A 24,167-nucleotide genomic window follows, 5' to 3' on the forward strand; every position below is an offset into this window, starting at 1 on the left:
TAATTATCTATCAACCTCCTCGATTCATAGGTGGTCTTCTACGGTTCCCCAATTTTCTTCACGGAAAATTCACCGAGAGAGAATTCGGAAAAGACGCACAATGTATACGGTAGCGCATTCGACTCGTCAAGATCGGCCAACAGTCACACTAATTTCGTGCTGGGATGAAGGCGCGTTGGAGCATTGGTGCACCTAAGGCTGTCCGTTTCCATTGTCGTTATAGTGGAAGTAGGAAGTTCATTATACGACCGAACTCACCGACGGTATTCCGCCGCCGACACGCTCACAATGCGCCGGCGAAGCTACCGAATGGCATCGCGCGCGATGGCTTTCTTCCGCGGGAAAAGGAAGAAAGAGGAGATGGAAACGAGACGCTGAAAGACACTTTCCAGCCAAGTCATCCCAATCACGAGCACGCGGACGAGCAATGCCGCCAATCGCGCGTCGTGATCGTGCACGAATCGAATCAACGTTGCGGTGAAAATTAAACAATCTCGCAGTCGCCTAGGCTGCGATTGTTGAATGATTAAAATTTTGCGAGAGGTATTTAAGAGATATTAAAATACACCCTGAAAAAGATATTTATTGACATGCTGAGGCATTAAAATCACACGATTCTGTGAATCCTATTGAAGCAATGCTTGAATAAAATATATAACATTTTTAATAATCTATGAATTTCATAGAAATAAAATATTAAACAGAAAAAATCAAAGAGGATCAACAACAAAGAAAAAAAGATTAAGGATGTATGGGTTATATCTCAAAACATTATCAAAAATAAAAAAATTTTCTAAGAATATTTTAGTATTAATTTGAGTATCTATAAAAGAACACAATTTACTTATTGGTTTAAAAGTTATGTAATTTTTTGTTTACTTTTGATTCTTACGTAAATTTGCGTTTTGCTGTAAGTACTTATTTGCAAGTTTGACGGGGAAGTAGCATTATCAAATAAAATTTTTACATATACCAATAAAACTCTAATAAATATTAGTGCAAAAATTCATTTAGATCTACTTAATCATTTAAAAGGTATTTATTTAAAAACGCAACAAGTAATAGTAATTTCTGCTGCAAAAACCATTATAAATCAAATTTTTCATTGTTTTCTTTTTTACAGTTAGTTTCAGATTCAAAATTCGGGCATTCATAAATAATATTTTTGATTATTAATTTAAAAAAAATAGAATAAAGTGTAAACCTAGAGAAGCCTTTAGTTTTTAAATTTCGAATAACTTTTAATTCGTATTCTATAGCCAAAATATCCTTAAGAAAATATTTTTCCATCAAAGCAAAATATAATAATATATATCAATTTTAATTCAATATTTGTAATTTACAATCTACCTGATAATATAAAAAAAAAATCAGATTTGATCACGTTTAGCTAATCGACATTAATGAAATCGATTGTCAGATTTCCTTTATAAAAAACGCAGACAAAAAAGCGGAAGGATCCGTAGATCCGATAGGACGTACACTTCCTCTGCTTAATAACGATAGGCTTGATCGCTGTGAAGCGATCGAAGGGAGGGACTTGAAGTCTTAATATTCGATGATTGACAAATAACAATTAGGCACCTGTTATTTGAGCAGCACATGGATCGACCCTCCCTTTTTTTTATGACGCCTTTTTCTAACATCCTCATCGATAAGCTTCCTTTCCGTCCTCTCGTGACTCCTCCCACGTTTCGTCGGAGAAGTTCCTCCCACTTTCCTGCCAATCTCTTATACGAAGATACGGTAAGAATCTTCAAGTTCCCACACAACCCGTGCCTATTCACCGGAATATAATTTTTTCGTTTGACATCTGGATGTCTCGCGGAGTCTTTGTGAAATTATTATCGAGTCATCGATGAAAACTCTTTTAAAACGGAACTACGAAAGGAAATATTTATTTTTTAATCTACACTGAGGGAAACATCAGCAAATTTTAATAAATATTTATTTAAATAGTACTAACAAAATATTTACTAAATGTAAATATATATTTATTACAATTCAAATAGATATTTATTAAAATTTAAGAATTTTTCTTTCAGTGTAGATAAATTAGATTGTGGAAAATAATAAATTCGATCGATCATAAAACTCGATAGGTTTACGCAAGTTATATTTTATAGTTTAATCTGATAAATATAGATATAAAATTTATGCATATATTTATCACAGAATAAACCGTGTCATTTTACGTACACATTCCCTCGAAAGAACGCAGGAAAAAATCAGAGATAACGCGCGTGTGTGTGTATAAAACCCCCTTTTAAATCAAAGGCTATACTCGCAAATGGGACACGCGTCATCGGCAGGGACAACGGGGTACGCGAGGGGGATGAGAGGGAGGAAGAGAGAGAAGCATAAAATCTGAACGTAACGTAAAAGTGACGAACAGAGGGACCGCCGGTCGGCGCGTCCCGCTTCGCAAGCCGCGTGTGTATAAAAATTATCGCGAGATATACGACGCCGTTAGCGGGATTGGAGCTAATTACCACCCAGAAGCAACGTCCGCACGTATCTCGCGGTAACAGTGAGTCAGCGGCGTTAGCTGACCTCCTATCGGCGAACATAGAACCCGACCTCGGCGTCGACCTCACCGATTTATTCGCCCGTAACGAAGTAAAAACGAGAAATTGCGCAAAGGGTAAGAGCGCGAAAGGGGGAAGCAGGGAAGGGGAATAGATGAAGATTCTCTTATACGGCCGAAGGTAATATTCGTATAATCGACGCCGTTCGTTTACCCCTTGTCATCGTCATCGTCATCGTCATCGTTGTCGTCGTTGTCATTGTCGTGCGTCGTCGTCATCGTTTATAGACGGCGACGCGACGCTTCTCCGCGATGCCTGATCGAGAAGCCATCGGCGCGGCGGATGCGTCACTCATGCCGTCTCATCGATTATCCGCAAGTCGAATCTCGCCTCCTTTCATCCCGTCTCTCGCGGGACGGCAACGCGAATGGAAGACGCTTCGACGGATCGGCGATTAGGGATAATCGCGTGCGCCGAGTGCTATTCGATTTGTTCGAGCGCGCGAGTCCTCGGCGTGAATCGTCCTCGCGTCGATACCAATCGCGTGTGTTTATCGCGCTGAATAAAACCGGCGACGGTTCTCACAATCGTGGACGCGTCGCGCGCCGAGAGCTCTCTTACACCTGATCGTCTTATTTAATTAACGTTTCGCGTAAGCGAGCAAAGAGAAAATATAGCTGTCAATCGTAATACAAAGTATATCTCACCGAGCTTCCGATTGTACTTCGTCGATTAATTGTGGAGCAAATATTTTCGAGTGAGAAATTAATGGCAAGCTTTTTAAAAATAAAACATTCACCGTAAAATAAAATCGTGATTCTTTGTGACGATTGCACGATTGATTTGAGGGATACTTTGTATAAATCTCGCAATAAAGAAAAATAAGACTCACCGATTGGACGATCTCGAAGCGGTCGAAATTCCATTCTGTAAAAAATATAGAATTATGTTAGAATCAAGATTGGAAATAATACTTTAAAAATGTAACGTGTTACCGTTACTTTTTCATTATTTTTTTTTATAATGCTACAGTAAATCATTAAAGTTTAAAGTTACATTATTTGATCATCAACGTTAAATGTAATAATAAATATTAAAACTTGAAACTCTAAACTATTCTGTAAAGCTTTTCTTTATATTTTTATCTAAAAATTTTTCTAATTCTTTATTTTTTAGGATATTTATTTTTACAAAAATGTACATTAAATATTTTTTTAAATATTATTAAAATCCTGTATATAGTATATATAGTATATTTGTAATGCTAATTATTCGATAGTAGCTATTGGAATGTAACTCCAAGATATAAAAAAATATATATCAGAATATGTCTATCCAATCACCAAAAAAAAAAAAAAATTATGTTCAAATTGATAAAATTGTTTCTTTAATTTATTGTTAGTTTCTTCAAAAGTTGAAATAAAAATATCTTTAAAAAAAATTATTTTGATTTCAAGAAATAATGTTATTAGCCATTTTTTAAATAAATTATTTATTCAAATTACTTGTTTAATTTAAATAAGTAATTTTTTTAATTTAAAAAAAGTTGTACAGAAATGTAAGAAATAATTATGTTGTTTTAGTTTTAAAAATATATTTCTTTTATTTAAAAAAAGATTGCATTGCACAATCAAACTATTTCTTTAATTCTAATAAAAGGAACAATCAAAAAATTTCTTCAAATCAAATAAACTTTTTTTTTAACCGTATAGCAATGCACAAATTTCTTTGAGTCAAACAAAATTTATTTAACTCGAAGAAACTATTCTCTGGGTGCGCAATTAGTGTGCAATCAGCGATCTATTAAAAAAAAATGATAGATATAAGAATAATAAAAAATTAAAATAATGATAAAAGTAACGATTAAATTCGTTACTGTGAAAATGTGTCTAGTTTTTAATTATTAAAAAAAGCAGTCGTCCTTTCAAATGCGCTATATTAGTTATCGTCAATTTTTTAATATCATTCTTTAAACTTCAAACACAAATATTTTTAAATATATATATTTAGAAAATATAAAATAAAAAATGGTAAAAATATTTTTTCCAAAACAATTTTTTCTTTGAGAGGGTCCTGAAGTAAATTAATGATTTTTTTTTATTAGAAAACACTTTTTAAACTGGTTTCAAAATCCCCCCTTAAGTGTTAATATTAAAAATTATTAAAAATAATTATTTATAATATTAAAAATTAATTAAAATTATACTTACGAAAGTGTCCAGCAGATGAGTCGTCCTTGTCATCCTTCTGCCGATCTCTCTGTTGCTTCAGGCACTAACACAAACCGATCGCGGAAGAATGTTATCGGCCACACGCAATTAATCGAGATACCCGTTGTTTTACTCCCAATTAATACATTCGCGGCATACTTTGGTCGAATAAAGACAAAATTATTGACACTTACTGATTGTTATTCAATTCGCGAACCTTGACGCGACGCATCAAAAAAGTGATTAAAAAAATGATGAATTTGTACAATCGCCTCGTCCGTTCATTAATTCGGCATTTCTAACATTACGTCACGCAACGCGTTTTGTAAGAGCGACTATGAAAAATTGCGACACTTGTCCGAATTATGATGCTATTACATGTGAGCACCAAGCGTCGAGCGTCAATATGCACAGAATACGTTTTATAACTTTATCAAGGCCGTGCTCCAATATTCATTGTCAATACGGAAAATCTATAGTTAACGTTACGTATAGAGAATATTGGAATGTCTTCTATTAATTTTCAATTACGTTAGAAAAGTTGTGTATATCGACCACCTAACCTCCCTTCCTTACGCAGCATCAAGAAGCGGGGGGTCCGCAAGTTTAGATTCCTGCGCAATGATTTTCTATGCATTAGCTCGATGCTCGACGCTTGTCATGTGTCAGCCCCGGCCTTCTCGCAATTCGATCAGCTCCCGATGCAGATCAATCACGTCCGCGACGTTACCTTGAACGAAAGGCGACGACGAAAACACTCGCGACGTACTCTCGCATCGCGTCGTCCAATTCGACTTCCGGCTCCCCGCGGTGCGACGGACGCAACGGTAAAAAAGATCCGAGGGACGCGAAGACAACTTCGGGTCGGTGCGCCGTGGCGTGCCGTCGCGATATGCCGCTTCGATTAGGTTATCGGCCAATTACCATCACGTATCTGGATCAATTCAGCGTGCGACGTTCACGCGCCGCTCAATCGCGATGAGACACTCGATACGGACGAGAGACGAGCGAAATGAAAGACGCTGGTCCATAACACACGATCTCGTGTAACGCGCTTTTTACGCGCGAGATTGAGACGCGAGAGAGCGAGTTCGTTCGACTTCACTCCGCTGTATCGACACGTCGGAGCTGCGTGAAGTTGTCTAAAGCGATGCACGTAAGCGGTAAACACTGTGAGAGTAAATCGTATTATCCGAGATATATCCCGACAAATAGAATGGCAATAATGCGTCGGTCTACGTTGCACTTTCACGTTTAAACGACTGTGTGCGAAATCAGATCAAATTCGTGCCAACCGAAAATCGAAAAAACAACGGAAAAACTACGCATACGCATCGAATTGCGTCACCGCAATTATTTCGTAAAATTAATCAACGAGGTTTCGAGCGATTCGCGGCATTCCCGATGCACGCTTTCAATGCTTCATGATGCATGCGACACGCTTGAAAGATACTCAACCTTGTACATATGCATGTAAATCGAAAAGGAACGATTGTACGTTCTTGAAAATAGATACCTTAGGTTCTTGCATAGTAAGCGTAGTACATGTTTTATGGATGCGAAATACCTCAAGATATCGAACGCGCGACGATGTCTCAATGTGCGCGATGTACGAATGATGCGAAATAAAGCGGGAGAAAGAGAGATGGAGAGGGATTTCCATGTTGAAGCGCAGCGGATCATCACGCCGTGTCGCCCTCGCGGGAGCCGGGAGTCGAAAGGAATGCGGGTGTGCGTGTGACTCAGCCGAGCGCGCGCGCGACCTACCCCCACCCCCCACTCTGATTATCGTGCGCGCGCGGTGCCCGGACACCGTGGCGCGACGATGCGTGGTGCGTACGTCACGCGCTCGCGTGTGTGTATACACCCCGCGTCGAGAACAGCGTAAATAAAGATTCGTAAGTCGTTGGTGTCGTTGGTACCGTTGATACGTGATTTCGGTGAAAGTTATCGTAACGTTCGACACGCGCCGGTATCGGTGATACGTATGTACATGTCGTAGGCAAATAGCAATTTTAGGAAAATAGTAACTGACTAGGCAAATAGCATTTGCCTGGTCAAATAGCTTAGAAATAAAACACAAAATGCCTGCTTTAGAAACCTAATAATTATACAATTTTTGTGTTTTTCAAGCAGGCATGTTGTGTATTTAAAGTAGAGAATTAAAAACACAAAATGCCTGCTTTGAAAACACAAAAATTATGTAATTTATTCTAACCTAACCTAACCTGGTAAATGCTATTTGCCTAGTCAGTTACTATTTTCCTAAAATTGCTATTTGCATGCGACATACATTCGTCGGATCGAGTGAATACCGTGATCGCGCCGGTTAGAGAGCGCGTATTGACTAATTGCGTGATTCTTACAAGTGCACTGTGATCAATGTCTATCGACACGGCTCATCGGAGTACACGAGAGACAAGATCGAGTTCGTTGGATGCTCGATGGAACGAACAGCTAGACGGAGCGATAATGTAACATCGATTGGTGAGTGAATTTATATCGATTTTTGTATCGATGTACGTGTAGAGGAAGGTAAGGTTATACCGCGAATGTCGAGGTTACGTCAGTTGAGGCCTAATTTCTCACATGAATGTTGGTTCACTTTTGGTTAGGTTATAAAAATGTTAATTACTTAAGATACGAAATAATATAATATTATAAAAGAGCAGCATGAAAACTGTTCTACCGTCTGATGTACGACACTTTTTAGTTTGCATTTAAAAGTTTTCTTCAAAATTTTATCGTTGGCTTTCGTTTAAGAAATACAATCTAAAAACAAAGTAATGATGTGTCGGTATCGTGATCTTCCTCTATTTGCATTGCTTTACGTACGACAATCGTCGTGTAAAGTTACTGCGAAGTTAAAGCGCGGTGTAATTATATATTTTTTTCTCATGTGCGCAATATATCGAAGTGCTAACGAGAGTTAACTCATAATGAAAATCTAGAAACGTCTAGATCTGACATCGTCATGCTCGACGTATTGGCAAGATCACGCGATCAATAAAAACGATATCGTCGCACGCAGTATCGACGATATAGTAAATTTTGCACATCTTGATCGTGTGCAAATGCACACTGTAATCTTTCTCGCGACGTTTGACAGTTCAATTATCGATGTTAAAATTTACAAGAGAATCCGAATTTTTGTTTATTCAAAAATACGTTAGGAAAATACATCGAAAGATATTCGATCTATACACATATAAATAGAATTTAATACCAGTAGAGAAACAAGCAATGAGAGAATTTGATAATAAAAATAGCTTGTTCAAAAAATTCTCTTACAAATTATTTGATTTAAGAAATTAGTATCAAGAAATAGGGAAATAAGTATCGAGATGGGTTTAAACAATGAAAAACAGCGCTAGCAAGTTTTATTATCCTAAAAGCATCGGGGTTTTTCTCGGGCGTGCAATTAAGTAAATAAAACACGATACAGTGCTGAATAAAATCGTGCTGAATCTAATCGTCTCCATTGTACAATAATCATTCCATCTACAAGAGACCTGTGAAATAAACAAAATTAATTCATGACGTGTTATTTTTTACGTCGGTAATTCTAGCGTTAAAAAATAACGTGTTAACAAATAATCTAATACATCTAATAAATTATCTTTAAAAGAAGATGTAAAGACTAAAATAAATTGACCAACTTAATCATTTATACATTGCGATAAAAGTCGCAGAAAATAAAAAAATATATAAATTTAATAAAAGATTACAAACCAATCATTTCGATTGATTTGCTAGTTCTAATATTAACGACGGTTTTTTTAGAAGTGTCACGTTTTTGAATGACAAATCAGTGATCTTAATGGAATTTTATTGTAGTAAAAATTCAGATAAAAATTTAAAACAATTTTTTTGTTCTCTGTGTATATACATGTCTGTTATGTGTTCCATATACACTGTGCTTTTAATTTTTATTGTGAATTCTACCGTACAACTTACAAATTATTTGAGGTCGGTTCAACTTTTTAAACTTCTTTTTCAAACTTAAATCGTGAAATATTCAATACTAAAAATAGTTTGATGTATGTATCATTAATTTTACATGAAATAATTCGCGTTCTGTGTTAAATATTTTATACGATTAGTACTATGATTATTATTATCAACAAAATGAAAAAATAACTTATGGAATTAAATTAAATATTATTAATAAGTTTGTTAAAGGCTCATGATCTTGAATTTGGAAATATATACCAAAGTCTATTATTGCTCTGTTGAGTCACTTCATTTTGATGGACCTGATGGGTTGCCTTCTGGAGGAGACTCGTCTGGTGGTCCTTGTGCCGCACGTCGCACTAAAGAACTATCTTGTCCGCTTGGTGGTGGACCTGGTGGAGGTTTTGGTGGTTCCATGTCTTGTGTCATACGTCGCACTAAAGGATGACCTTGATTGATAAAATCTTCAACACGTTGAGCTTGCTTTTGAGCCTCGTCCATTATTTCTTGCCCTTTCATCCATGCCTTTAAATAAGAATTATTTCATTGCAAGAACTATCCGATAGGAATACGAAAAAAACATTTTTAATATTTACGTTGAACATTTGACTTAGAGAACTGTCAATTTTTTTTATAATTCCACACAGAGAAAAAGATTTCTTCAGTTTTAGTATTTCTATTTATTTGATTAAAAGTTGCTAAAAGTTGTTTTATTGTAACAACATATGCTTATACGAAATATTATTTGTTTGAGTAAAAATTTTGTTTAATTCAAAAAACCTCTATTATTTGACTGTTATTAATCGTACTTATTAATTTAAACATTAATTTGTTTGGACCATTCTAAATAAATTTGTTTAAATACAATAAAACTTATTAAAATTTATTATTCAAAAAAATCTTTTTCTTTGTGCACATGAAAATACAAAACGTTCAATTAAGAAATGATACTTACTTGATTTATTTCGTCAATTGGTGAATCGGCGAACTAAAAGAGGCAATAAAATGTTTTATTATGAATATAATCACAGTACTAAATTAAGTAATTTCAAAATGTAACAACGCTAATATTTACGTGGCTTTAAATCATCGTTATTATTTCGCAAAATTATAATTGAGTGTTTGAACATCTCTGAAAATTACTTTACAAAAGTATCATTAAAAAATATGTTATTTATATTTGCCTCCTGCTTTCAATAATAAAAGTGACAAAAATTTGTTTTCATATGTAATTTGTGTACTCTTTTGAATACAATAGAAAAAAATCTCTGATTTTTTAAACATTTGATGAATTTTTGAACGTATCTTGAGAAAGTCCGACTTCAATCTTGCTATTAAAGCGCAAAGCTCGTATATTTAATTTATAAGATTAATATAATACGTATAATTTACACATCCTTCTATTCTAAGATTATAAATGAGCTATTATCGCGTTCTTACCACCGCCGCGCAAAGCAACGTAAAGAGGAATAGCTTAATCATCGTGATTCGCTTTGGCACAAACGTATACTGGTTGGATCAACGCGGACGTTCTTCGCCTTTATATAGATCCTAATCCATGCGTTTATGTGTCTAGATCGGGAAAAAACTAACAGGACGTTGCGTATTCTCGCCACAATATAACATAACTTCCGGTTATTATCACACCTTTTGTTTGCATAATTTGTGTCATTATAACGTCTGGTTTTGCGACGATTTGCATGAAACTTTTTTGCGACGACTTTTTGCAACGACTGAATCATTAGATCTTGTCGCTCGCTGTCATTTCGTATAATACGCGATACGTTTCTCCGTTTATTATTTCCGTTTATTAATAAGTGCGCAATTTACACATGTAACACTTACGGTTATAGTTTCAAAAACTCAGAAAAAAAACCAGCTTTTTTTCAATTTTTTTGTGGATTTTCTCGATTTTATTTTCCAAAGGTAAAAAAATTTATTGAAAAAATTCACTTATAAGGTGAATTTTTTTTGGGAAAGAAACCGAAAAAAAACCGCGGAAAAATGGAAAAAATGCCATTTTTCCAAGTTTTTAAAACTATATTCCTATTATTTACAGTATGATAGACCTTGGGTTTTGCGTTATATTACGAAACGATGTTTATTTGCTCGTTAGAAATAAGATATCATCAAAACCAGAAAAAAGTAACAAAAAGTCACAATTAATATGTTCGAAGTTCATAACAATTCAAAGAATATCATCTTTGATGTCTTTCAAAAATGTTCGTGCATTGTACTATATTACTTGTTTAACTATTTTAATAATTTCCATAAGTTTTTAAATCATATTTAAAGATAACTAAGAGTATCGTGTTTTTTCAGTTGAATATTCTTTGAATTGTTATGAACTTCGAACATATTAATTGTGACTTTTTTCTGGTTTTGATGATATCGTATTTCTAACGAGCAAATAAACATCGTTTCGTAATATAACGCAAAATCCAAGGTCTTGCCAGCTCTAATGACATTGCGACAGTGATATAAGCGATATAAATGATATAATCATAATTATTACAAATATGTATTTAATACACAGAAAAAGCAGTATCAAGTTAAAATCAATCTATTCAACAATCATTGTTGTAACAATGATACACAAGCAAAAAATTATATTCTTGCTTATATACAATCGTAATCTTGCTTACACATATTTTAATCTTCTTTAAAAATTTTTATAATCTTAAGTTTTAGCAAAATATTTTTTATTTTTATATTAATATAAAAAAGTTTTCTTTAAATGTCTTTAGATGATTTTTATAGTAATATTATAAAAACTATCTAAAGAGCCCAATATGATTGTTTTGATAAATGTTAAAAAATTCTAATTTTTGGAGATATTATTTTTTATTCGATATTTTCACCTCTTAACTTATGAAAATTATTGAATAATAAAGATATATTTTTCTTGAAATTGTACAAGATTCTTTATGTAATCAAATTACGTCCAACGTTGTACATGCCAACATGCCACACGTTGTATTATGCCAATATTTAACATTTCAAAAATGAAGATATTTTCAAAACAAGAATGTTCTTTTTTTGCATAGCACTTAAAAGTTATATATGATAATACGCAATATTATTAGAATATTTTAATAGATTAAGTATTCTGTAAATTTTCGAAGATCCGTTAAAAAGCTTATTAATAAGAATTTAAATAAATTTGCGCACATGAGACATATTCCAATTTGTTCCGCGCAGAAAAAAAACAAATTACAGGTTATTTTCTCGTGCTAACTTGATTTACGCAAGTGCGATTTACATTGATTTATACGGAGTAAAATCGAAAATCGACAGTGTCTGCGCTATAATCCCCGACTACGTCTGCGACATAATTAATTTGTTCGTGCAGATCGTAAAAAAGGCAGGAGATACTTACTCGCGACGGAGCCTTACCGTTAACCAGCTCGAGCATTTGCATTTATTTTACGGGCGGCCGTTTCGCAAAAGAAAGCCCGATGCGGAGATAGCGCGGATGAAGCAATCAGAAGCGTGTTTAACAAAACCCGTCTTGGAGTATGGTGAAAATCTCGACGGAGCAACGAGGCCTCGACCAATTACCGCGAGTAACTATTCATATCGGCGTGAGTAATCTGCACTTCTCGTACGCGATGCGACGAAGATGGTCAGGATCGTCCTCTGATGTGCGACGTTATCGCGCGCGTGTACGGATCGTCCTGTCCGAAGTATTTATTGCTCTCTGACATCGATAGATGCCCGCATCCAGCTTTCCTCTCCTGCTCCTGCTCGCGTTCGGTCAGTCCCCGTCGAAGAGTGCCAAACGAATAAAACAGAATTGCTCGTGGTACAAAATTAAATTAAAGCGCGGATATTATTTTTTTTTCTCTATGATACATATAAAAAATAACAGTAATTTCTAATAATTAAAGTAGTTGTTTAAAAACGCTTTACAGCTTCGTTTATTTAGTCTTAGTAAATCTCGCTGAAATAACAAATAATTTTTTTTTTATCTAATATTTGTTATTTCTTCTCCTTTCGCGATCTAATGAATTGACATTTAATTTTTTTTATGAAAGTGATAGTCCATTCAGGTCATTTAGGAAAGGTCAAGCCGCGCTTATTATGAGAAAACGCATCGGTTGTCGAGCAATCAAATCAAACCAGTCTCATAAAACTTAATTGTCGCTGTCGTCAAAAAAATATCGATTCATAAAGTGATAGGAAGCAGCAGAAGATTTCGCCGATACGGTCCTTCGAGGATTACGTTAATTCGAGGATCGCGGAGCTTAGAGAGAGGATTTTATACGAGAGGAAAGAAAAGGGTATTAAAGCGAGGATTTATTACGTCGACGGTAGAAATGCATTAAATTATATCCAAGCACTCATTTCGCATTTAATACAGCGGTAATATTTTATACGGGTGTAATTACTCGTAACTGTCTTGCCGGATATTTTCCTAGACACACACGTGACCGAAAGAGCAGCAATTAAAAAAGCGCGGGCCTGTGCATCGCGGTGGCCACTAATGACGTCGTTCCGCATTTACAGTTATCGCAAAGCAGTGCAAATGTGAAGGAGAGAACCGGGGGAGAGAACGGAAAGTAATTTATTAATGTACCATGGCGCGTGCGACCCGTATGATCCGACTAATTAATTCATTTCTACGTCTTTTCTAATGATATTTTAGCGATTTCGGAAAGATTGTGTATCTCGTGATTAATATTATTGAGAAGGAACTTTCGAGCAAATATTAATCTTGTTCAGCTATTAAATATATTCTCAGCTATATATATCTCTTATAGCAAATATTTTCTATTAAGAACATTTATATATTTCTGTATTCCATTAATATAAATTACTGTAATAAGACAAAAACGATACATAAATTTCTCTTATACCTGCTAAAAATTTTATTTTAATTGTGTGATTAAAACAATAAAAAGTTTATTTTGTCTTGACTCGTTAACGTAATTAGTAACTGATGGCTCAGTATGAATTTGGGGCGCTATTGTGTGTGCGTAATTATTAATGACAGAAATTTTATTCGACGAATTTTTGGAGTCATTGTTTATACATGACAATAAAAGACTTAACTTTTAGATAGTTTACTAGTGTATTTCCTTGAGAGAAAAATTTCTTTTATTGAAAAAGATACGTTTTCTTAAAACCACATATATTGATTTAAGTATTTGTTTATCCTGATTAAATAAAATTATTCACTTTTAAGTAAATAAATATACTACTTTAATTAATGTATAATTTTGTTTTTTACATTTTTTACATTTAAATAAGTGATTTTACAAATAAATTAATAATATCATTAAATTAATTAGATTGTTTTCTTAGATTAAAAAGTCTGATTGTCTTGAAATAAAAATAATCTAATAATAAAAAAATGTTCTAAAAGTGAAAGAAAAATTACACGACTATTTTACATAAATATTATATTTCAATTAAGAAATTTTAACTTGAAGTAAATAAGCTATTAGGATTCAAGGAGTAAACAATTTTTTTGTGTCAAGTAAAATTTTTTTGTTTTAAGAGATTATTTCTCTCAGTGTATGCTATAATTAAATTTACACTACTTGAGTCTTTAACAATGGGAAGGTATAAATCGATGAGCTCTGTTGCCAATCTAAAAGTATGAAATATTTAAAAGAACTATGCCTGGAGTGTCTGTAGTCGTCCCTTCTACCCACTTAAAGGTTAGTAGCTCTTAGTTGCAAAAGGGGACGATAGAAAAAGAAAGAATGGAAGCGCGGTAGTGCCGGCCGCGTCGATGTCGCCGAGGTTGTTCTCTCGATTGCGGAACGATCTTCGTTCTCGTAGCTCCGGTCACACTGGACCGGAGATCGCGAAGCTGCGCGAAGCAGCGAGAGAGTACGCGAGAGGCGTGGGGACGACGCGATGATGCCCTCGCGCTCGGTTTTTCAAACGTGCCTCGGGAGGGCCTGGGGGGGCCTGATTGCGCGGGATTCTCGCTTTGAAGTGGCACCGCCGATGTTCTCGGGCCGTCTCGACTCGTTACCGCTACGGGATCCAGCACTCTCTTACTCTTTCTCTCTCTCTCTCTCTCTCTCTCCCTTTTCCCTTTCACCTTTTGCGCGACTCCCGGTTGCACACGGAATCGATCGAATTCTAGATGTTATTTTTCCGGTTATGCGATATGTGTCCAAGAATTTAAGTTTAATAAAAATATAATATTATAGAAGGATCTCTATTTGTCTCGATCTTAGAACGACATTAGAAATTCAAGATAACGTAAATATCGCGCGGTGACGCAGATAATAGATAATTACGAGAGATCGAGTTCTTAATTAACGCCGTCACTTTTCAATTTCTCGCCCCTTTCTCGTCGTGAACAGGGACAAAAAGCCGAAGTGGCCGGAATTCTAATCTCTGGTCCCATGGGGTATCCGGCACGAAGCAGAGCCCCAGTACTTTTTATCATTCCTTTAAGGAACAATTAATTATTGAGACTCACCGTTTGATTTCTGTGTTCTCATTGAATACACCGCGCCGCAAAAGTTGTTCCTGTAACATAGAAAAGTAATTATTACAATTTTGTACGAATAAAGTGGGGGAAAAAAAATACATTTTAATTTTATTACTATGTAATATTATTAATATTACTGTTTTCAAAAATAGTTATCTCAAAGTAAATCGAAATGTTGCAGAAATTTCACAGAGAGAACATCTTATAAGATTAGGAAAAAGAAACATAAAAAACGAACGCAAATGCTTCTCTTTTAATTCTCTTTAATTTTTTTTTTTTTACGTCACGCTCGTAGAAGATACGAAGGTGTACCATCTCGCGCACGTGCGTTAGCTTATTCTCTTGCACCTGTACACGCGTACGCATACATATACGCACACAGAGACTAATACACTCACGCCACGATATCATGGAATCCGCGAGTGGTGCTGTCGAGGAACGTCGCAAGAAGATAACGCGCCCTCCGAACATTTCGGATTCCAGCCGTACCGAAGAATAAACCCCCCCGACTCATCCCTTTCCCCCGTTCTTCCCCCTTTTCCCTCGCGGTCCCCTTCGTTTTCCTTTATCTCCCTCTTTCTCGCGGCCTTTGAGCTTCTTGACTGGTCAGATAATTATGTTCCCGGCCCTTCGACTTCGAATCTCTCCATAAACGTATCGACCCCTCGGCCCCTTCCTCCAACACTACCTCGCAGATTCTCCGTCCCGTGTAGTTTTGCTTCACGTCCCATCTCGAGACTATTCGATGCTACTTCTCTTCCAATTGTGCCCTTGTCATTGTTTTCGCTTTTTCTCTCAACCGATTAAGAGAATCCAGTCCCAGAAAACTAGTGGCGAGCTCGACGATAGATCTAACTTTTCCAAGAAAACTGCTCTGATCGATATTTAATTTTTCTTACAATGAAATTTTATAAAATTTATTGATACTTAATTTTTTGATAATAAAATGTTGATAATTGACGTTCCAATCTAGTTGTCACGCTAGTTTGATCAGCAAACAATTCGAAGAAAAGAATATTAGATAATTTCGCGAAGGAAGTTCCGTCACGCGCGCGACTGCGACATGGTACGGAAATTTTCAGATTCTTCGCGAAACACGTAGGGCTGCTGGGTGGATCGGAGCGGTGCGAGACCGGGCAATTACATCGAGGAACAATTACAGGTTGGCGCGTCCTCGCGGTCCGCTGTCGCGGCTTTTTCTGCGCCTTGAGATTCCGACGACGAGAGAACGCCTTACGAGGGAAGCTCCTTTCCACTCCTTTCGCGGTACGAGACAGCGAGAGGTAGAAACGTGGTATGAAGAGAGGAGGAAGAGAGGCGGAATCGATCCTCTCGAACTAAATCCTCGGTACATCTCGAGACCCAAAATGCAACAATGCACTCTCTGCGCTGTAATTTGTTCTCGCATACTGGCGAGAAAAAAAGAAAGCACTTTGTTCGAGTAAATCGATATCGCTGTTCGAACAGTGCAAATATTGCAAAATTAACAAGGGATTTTACACTTTTTCACAACGCAATTGTGATCTATCTTAAGCCTTTTCTTGTGAAAGATTGTAAACGATTACCACGCCTTTTACTGCCACAGAAGATAACGCTGACTAAAGGTTAACGACTATCACAGCGGATGCTCGCTTTAAGGATTCTGCGATCGGTCGAGCCGATTATCGTTCCAGATAACCTGCCTGCGCTTCCTTCAACGAGCCACTAATTAATTTGTCGAGTGTTAACTGCTATTTTGAATTAGGGAAGAATTTTTTTTCTAATTTTTATTATACTAGAACAACACAAGCGCGCGCTACACGCGCACCATTTACTTCATTTCATGTTTACATATAATATAACAAAATATAAATAATAAAAATTACAAAACATAATTAAACATTTATGATTAAGAATCATAAAGTTCACGATAACAAATAACAGATTATCTTTTTGATGACATATTACAAATAAATAAAAATAGAATATGATTTGATTTATTATTAAATAATGTCTATAAAATTATCATTAATAAATAAAATACATTAATATTGTATTCTTGTAATTAATATGTATAACTTTTTTATGTCTTTTATATAACAAACTCTATAAAAAATTTAAAATATAAATATCATTTTTGCTCATTGTCATGACAGCATTGCCATGAAGTCATTGCCATGAAGGCATTGCCATGACAGCAGTACACAAAGTATCAATTTTTTATAATAATAATTTTTACAGCCATAAATAAGAACGTTTAATACTTATCTGAAACAATCACGAAGTCGTCCAAGGGAAAAGAGAAATCTTTAGACGCAAGAAACAGATCCAATTCAATAAATAAATTTGTAATAATTTTTTTTATAATATATTAATATTACAGTATTAACCTTTTGATGCATGTAACAATTATGTGTATAATTGTCAGCGCGATTAAGTATAATTATCAACGCGATCTTCGTGATGACTGCAGCTCATAAAGTAAGCACAACGAGAGAACCAATCAGCATTACGGATAAGCGTCAACAATAAACTTCGAGAGATGCGCGACTATCGATATAACATGGATTTTTTCAGATAGGAGAATTTAAAATATTGTACTATTAATTATAGTATTACTAATTTGGTATTAATTTTGCATACGGTTTTTTTCTGTGTAATAATTAACAAATTAAGTAGTAAGATTAGCACAGAGACAGATTATCGTTTCACAGATTGTTCAAGTAGTGTAATATTTTTTATACAAGCTATCGGAATAATTGCCGGATATACGCGTTGCATGAACCGCCCAGTCGCGGAATTCTGAAAATATTTTACGACGCGCCGCGTACACGCGCGTTTTACGATATCGACCGCGCGCGTACGTGTCGATATACGCATAAAGACGATTTTTCTAATGTCGTTTTACGACGCCGCGTGTAATCCTTCCCGCGGGACTATCACCCGCTGAGATAGCAAAGAAACGATGCACTCTCTCGAAGGTCCATCGGAAAAAGTAGCTTCAACTATGCCGCTGTTACTTGTAAATTCTCATAGAGTGTCACTTAACAGTAAAACTTTGTAAGATTATGAATCACGGCATACAAAGAGGTCAGTTTGAATCCGCGATTACTAACGTTCGCTCGCGACGTTACCTATTCCAAAGTAATATAAACGTCCACACCATTTGACACAGCGCAATTATTCCACGTCATTTACTACACGACTGTTAGCAAATTACTTTTACGTTCAATGTAGCCCACTTGACACAGTTGCTTAAGATCAAACTCGTCGACATCGGTCAACTTACCGCAACCGATTCTCTATTTCTTTACTGTATGTGTAATACGCCTGCACAATACATAGAAGCGAAAAAAGATTCTTTAGTCCACTTGCCCAAGTCTCTTGCCTTCGACATACTTTGTTCTTTTCCAAATGAGAAGATAATGATCGAAACTCTCTTCGACAATAATCCACGTCGATTCGTCGAACGCGTATCCCTTACTTTATTAGTTATTGAAAGAATATTTCCATTTACAGTTTCGAAAAGAGGTGAAGAATCACTTAAATTGACATTTAACTGATGATGTTCTTATTGTCAGTTAGACGGGTCGCGTAGCGTATAATAACCGTGACCTAAGCCTCCTCCGATTGTATTGATGACTTATCGATTTATCGCCGTGTCCACGTGGATCGAGGAACCGGAGTTGTCCCAGGTTCGGCTTTGGGTCGCGGCCCGCAGGTCGCGGGGGTCACGCGTCTCGCCGATGCGATGATTGGCGGAATGCTGTGCGCCGTTTTACGAGGCTTCGGGGACGAGCGCAAGCGAAAAAGGGAGAACCGAGCATCGAGTGGACCGCGAGAAGCGGCCAGTGTCGGAGAGACGACGAGGCCCACGAAGGGCAGGAGAAGAACGAGGGGAGAAAGGCGCTGGAAGCGCGCGCGCGCGCCGCTGCAGTTATAATTTGATACAACGCGGCTATAAAGAGGATTACGCGCATAGATGGCTATAATTTTCGTGGAAAATAGCGTGGGGCACCCTTCCCGCTCCTCGCGCGGGCGCCTCACGTCCTTTAGCCTTCTCTCGCCTTTTCTCGCGTCCCTTTTGCGGCTCCTTCCCGCTCTTCTTCAGCTTGTACCTCGCTCTCCTTGCCTATCCGAGGATCCGCGATGATGCGTTAACTCACACTTTTTGTGTACGAATTCTCGTCACGTAGTTTCACGTAGAAAACACATTGTGATTTAATAATATATAATATATAAATATATAATAGGCGTAAAAGGTCTCATTAAAGTCGAAAATAAGAGTAAAATTTTGACTTGAATATTTTGACAATAAATAAATAAATTATATACATATTATATAATTAATATATTAAATATATACTTATTCATTTATTTATTGTCAAAACATTCGTCAATTTTTTACTCTTACTTTCAACTTTAATGACTTTTTATGCTTATTTTAATACTTTAAACACTCAAATAAATCTCTTTTGAACCTGTAGACTTATAGTGGGATCTTTATAAAGAGTTTTAAGAGATTTTATGAAGTCGAAAAAAATTTCTTTTTAATTTCAAAGTAGAAAATTCTGCGGTAACTTTCAGATTATTATTTGCTCCGTCCGATGCAGCACGTTTTGTCTGATAAATAATGTATAAAATTTTTTATATTTATATGTACACACTTGACGTTTCTGTAAAATTGTCGGAAATAAAATTTGAAATGCCTCTGAGAAAATTATTTCTTTTCTTAACAAATAATAAACTTGCGAACACTTGAAAAAAAAGGGAATTCTGTCCTACTGCAAACTTCAATTATAAAAATAGCTTTATAGATTTTTATAATAATTAAGTAAAGAATTAATCCCCATCAATGCTGATCAATGAAACTCAAGAATGTTATATTTTACTTTTTTCAAAATATGTTATAAATTGCGATAAAATTTTGATATCGATCCAAGGTATGGCAATATTGAAAGAGGGTCAACTCTTTTTTTTTTTAAATCTCCCTCTGAACTTCACTGCGACTGCGGACGAAAGAAAAATTCTGATTTATCCGCGCCAAAACAGCGGGCTTGCAGCGTCAATTTCGCACGTCCGTCGGTTTGCCGTGGAGGATAATTCGTTATGATCGCTCGCTATTAAAATCCGTCCCAATTAAGGGCTCCGCGCGAGAGGCAAAGGCTGTGGGCAAAGGGTCACACAGCGGAGCGGGACCAGGTCAGAACGATCCAGCAATCGGTGCGGCTTATTTTCGGGGTCAAGCCATAAGCGACCTGGAAGCTCTGCACGCGGAAGGGGTGCGGGGCGTGGCGGCATAAACAAACCGGCGCGGCGGCGGTGTTTCGCGAACAACAAATCAAACCGACACCTCGCACCGCCGCCCGGTATAATCAGCTAACTCGCGATAACAACTTAATTCGGGCCTCCGTAGGGCCCCGATCAAACAAAGTGTAACCACTTAATTTAGCCTAACGACCGGGGTGGGTGCCCGGCGCACCGCGGAGGTGCGAGCGCCGCCTGCGCACACGGTGTTGTTTGCCGATCGATCGCGGCCCCGATCGATTATCGGTCCCGTCGTTACACGGTAATGATCATTGCCCGCACATGTGCACGCCGAACCCGAAATTCGTCTCGATCCACGAGAGCATCTCGCGGGTATCGAAACCTCAATTCTATCCTGCGTAGCAAAAATGCAGAACGTCTTCAGTTTTTCAATGAGAAATGATCATAAAAAATGACAACAATTGAACAATAGTTACCGACAATATTGTTAGCAATAACACCGATAATTTCAACAGAAACAATAGTAATAACGAGGGGGAATTCACAACCCAAAATTTTGTACACCAATGCCGATTTTTGGCATTGCTGTAAAACACTGCCGACATTTTTGTACACTGCCGACAATGCTTATTGTTAGTCAATGCCTACAATGCCGTCAATCCTATATTAAAATTAAGGCAATGCCATGCAATTATGAACACTACCGCGTGCCCATTATCATACGCCAATGCCTGCAGAAGAATTCTAAAGTTTTCCCGAAGTATTCAAAAATTTTTGTGCTCAACCCCATGATCGACTCTGAAGTGAGCTCACCACTCCCCAATCACTGACGACAATGCCGTCAATATTATAGGTCACTGCTTACTTTTTTCGGCAGTCCACTGCCGAAATTTTGTACACCAATGCCGGCTGTGAATTTCCCCTCGAGTAATAATAATAATTATTATTTTTCACTGTTTAAAACCATTTCTATCCTGTTTTGCATTTCCATTTCTGCAACTACACAAACACTACAACGAGTAGCAAGAGTGGTTTGAGTTAGCTGTACGTATGTATAGTAAAAACTTACAGTCGCATAATAAAAATCGCAGCGGTGCACTACGACGGTTCCTTGGGAGGCAAAGAAAATACGTAACGTTGTAAAAGGCCACGTTTACCCACCTTCATCGTGCTCCTTCTACCTGCTTACGAGAGCTCGCCACTCGTGATATACGACTCGGCGAACCCGGACGTATCTTCTGTGAGTATTATGAGCGTCAACAGTCTTGATGTACTGTAACCCTTCGGTACCGCGGAATATTTTCATGGCTAAAGAGTAACTTTCTTCGCGAAAACGTCGTGAAAATCCTTAAAAGGTACGAAGGAGACCGGGGGAGAGAAAATTTAACGCTTGATACAATATTTAACTTAACATTCGCATAACTTAACGCGTATACTTATCATTTCTGAATACGCGTTATTCACAATTTATCACGTGGCGCGAATAATATTTCACTACGCGTTATTTTTACACGCGGGACCGTGATTTATTAACGAGGAAGGCTATGAGCATTTAAATAGTCACTTCGTACCGGATTAAGTCGTGGCACAGACTATTTATGCGAATAATTAAATCTTCATCACGTTGATTGCGTATCGCTGATCCATCTTAATCGATGTTACAAACGACTTCTGTCCCGGGATTTAACTTTTCAAAGATAAATTAGTAAAAATGGGAACGTCGCGAATTAAGACGGTTGCCTTCCTTTTATTTTATTAATACGAAAAACAAATCGGGTCCGACGGCGTTAAGAACCGACGAAACAGTGATGAAGCGTGCTGAGGCTGCAAGGCCGTTGCCCCGGCAATGATTTCACAAGATTGCCGGGCATTAATTAACGCACGGTAGAAATAAAGTGATAACAGTACCTACGTCCAGACAATGATTCATGTTTCTAGCATTGCATCTCCGCCCTGCTACGCGCTGGATGAGTTATACGTAGTCGCAGAGAGGATGACGAGGAAAAGAAAGAAGCGCCGGGGCCGACGATGTAATTATTAACGGCGGTCATTAAGGGATCATCGCGAAAAAAAAGGCACGAGACGTTCGATAAATTTACGACGGCCGAAAAAGACAAAGAACTTACCCGAACTTGCGCATTGTCAAAATTTTCGTTTATTCAAATATTTTCGTATTTACCGATTTATATTGGTGGGCATGAATCAAGCCACGCGTGAGAACGTTGCTGAAAAACGCGACAATTCTCGTTAGCGCTAACGACATCGGTTTCTCTTTGATATTCCTCGGCGATATTTAGCAGGCTTTATTTATGACGATTTAAATGTATGTATTTCTATCGAAGAGGATGTATAGTAGCAATGGAACTCTCGTTAGAGATTTGAAGGCTGTTCTTGTCCTAGTGACTTTTCACTGATTACCTTCGTAATTACCATCTTCTCGGCCGGCGTTATCGCAACGTACAACTATTATTTGAAAATAAGTACAAGACGCGCGGAATTGTACGGGAGACCACCACGCTCTCCCGTTCGCACCAGCGGCATTCCATTTGTTAATTTTCCCCCTGTATGTAAAATCGATTAGGGGTATGTCCCGCTCGGTGATTTGCGACGAAAGACAGTGTAAGGTCGGCGCGCTTAACTGACGGATTAACTATTGCGATAACTCCATAATTTATTTCGACGCAGGTGCGCGCTGTATCTTGTCCGAAACAAGATATATTTTCCCCATTTCTCTTTCTCTCTCTCACTCTTCGTTTACTTTCTACGTTACTCGACTCGTCTTTGCCGGCGCTTGGTTCTTCCCGATTAGCGCTACAATATTATCTAATATTGAATAATATTCTTAAATATTAATAAAAAGTGGTTATGTCCACTCCCGATAATATTAAGATGAGAAGTAAATAATATTATTTGTTTCAATATTTTAAATTATCGGAAATATTACAACTTTTAAATGTAATAATTATAAGGTTTATGAATATTTTTATGGATAATAATTCACATTAATTTTTTATCACAATAATATTCGTAGAGCATTTTCATAATATTCCATGAGTATTAAAGTAATATACCACGAACGGATATTATGTAAAAACAGACATATAACATTAATACAATATTTCCATAATATTAAAATAATATTGAATAATGTTCTCGGCGGAAAAATAAATGTTCCTTTTTTTTCCTTATTTTTTCGTTCGCCAGTCGTACGTATCTCGAATTCTTATCGCTGATCTGTAAGCGCGGAAACTTTGCATCTTCCCCGACGGGAAAATAAAACTGATATAGTTCGACGCGTGTACGAGATCCGTGCGCATAGATCACGCTTCGACCGTGCGCGGGGAGGGACGTGGAGCAAAATAATACCTACGTGCATGGCCGCGAAGGCATTGTTCCGATGACTTATGGAAGGCGGCTATACATCCCGCGAAACATCCCGCAATAATACACGCTCTTACGGCTTACACCGAACCGCAGTGAAATATCGGCAGCATTAATGACCCTCGTAAAGCCCCTCGCATTTGTTAATGGCGCATTCCTGTAAACGCGCTCCACTTCGTCTCCGCGAACGAAGAAACGCATATCCTTCGCGAACAATTTGTCCGTTTCCAAGGCAGGGAATAAAAACGTAAAAAGTGTAATAAATATAGAAAAATAATAAAGAATTATTAAAGAACCTGAAATTACGATGATGGGACCTAAAATAAATATCTTTCGATTGACGGAGAGAATATCGATGACGTAGATAACTTAAGAGGCTATTCAGAAGCA

At 36.9% G+C, this 24,167-nt stretch overlaps 2 protein-coding genes across 3 annotated transcripts in view; one reads left to right on the forward strand and one right to left on the reverse strand.

Moving 5' to 3' along the window:
* The first annotated feature begins 6,993 nt into the window (after positions 1-6,993).
* Positions 6,994-24,167, forward strand: part of LOC105196896 (inner centromere protein) — a 31,885-nt gene continuing 14,711 nt past the window's right edge. Inside the window, exon 1 of one of the 2 annotated variants that reach the window (XM_026136815.2) lies at positions 6,994-7,225. The gene's annotated coding sequence lies outside the window, so the exon portion shown is untranslated. The remainder of the gene's footprint in view (positions 7,226-24,167) is intronic. The other variant, XM_026136816.2, reaches the window with a different exon arrangement.
* On the reverse strand, positions 8,088-10,259 carry LOC105193076. The gene is made up of 4 exons (XM_011157405.3): positions 10,133-10,259; positions 9,648-9,680; positions 8,951-9,217; positions 8,088-8,250 (listed from the first exon to the last, which is right to left on the reverse strand). Exons 1-3 carry the CDS (start codon positions 10,172-10,174, stop codon positions 8,981-8,983), a joined length of 312 nt encoding a protein of 103 aa, XP_011155707.1. The 5' UTR covers positions 10,175-10,259; the 3' UTR covers positions 8,088-8,250; positions 8,951-8,980.

Source organism: Solenopsis invicta, chromosome 5, assembly GCF_016802725.1.
Source record: "Solenopsis invicta isolate M01_SB chromosome 5, UNIL_Sinv_3.0, whole genome shotgun sequence".
NCBI lineage: Eukaryota > Metazoa > Arthropoda > Insecta > Hymenoptera > Formicidae > Solenopsis > Solenopsis invicta.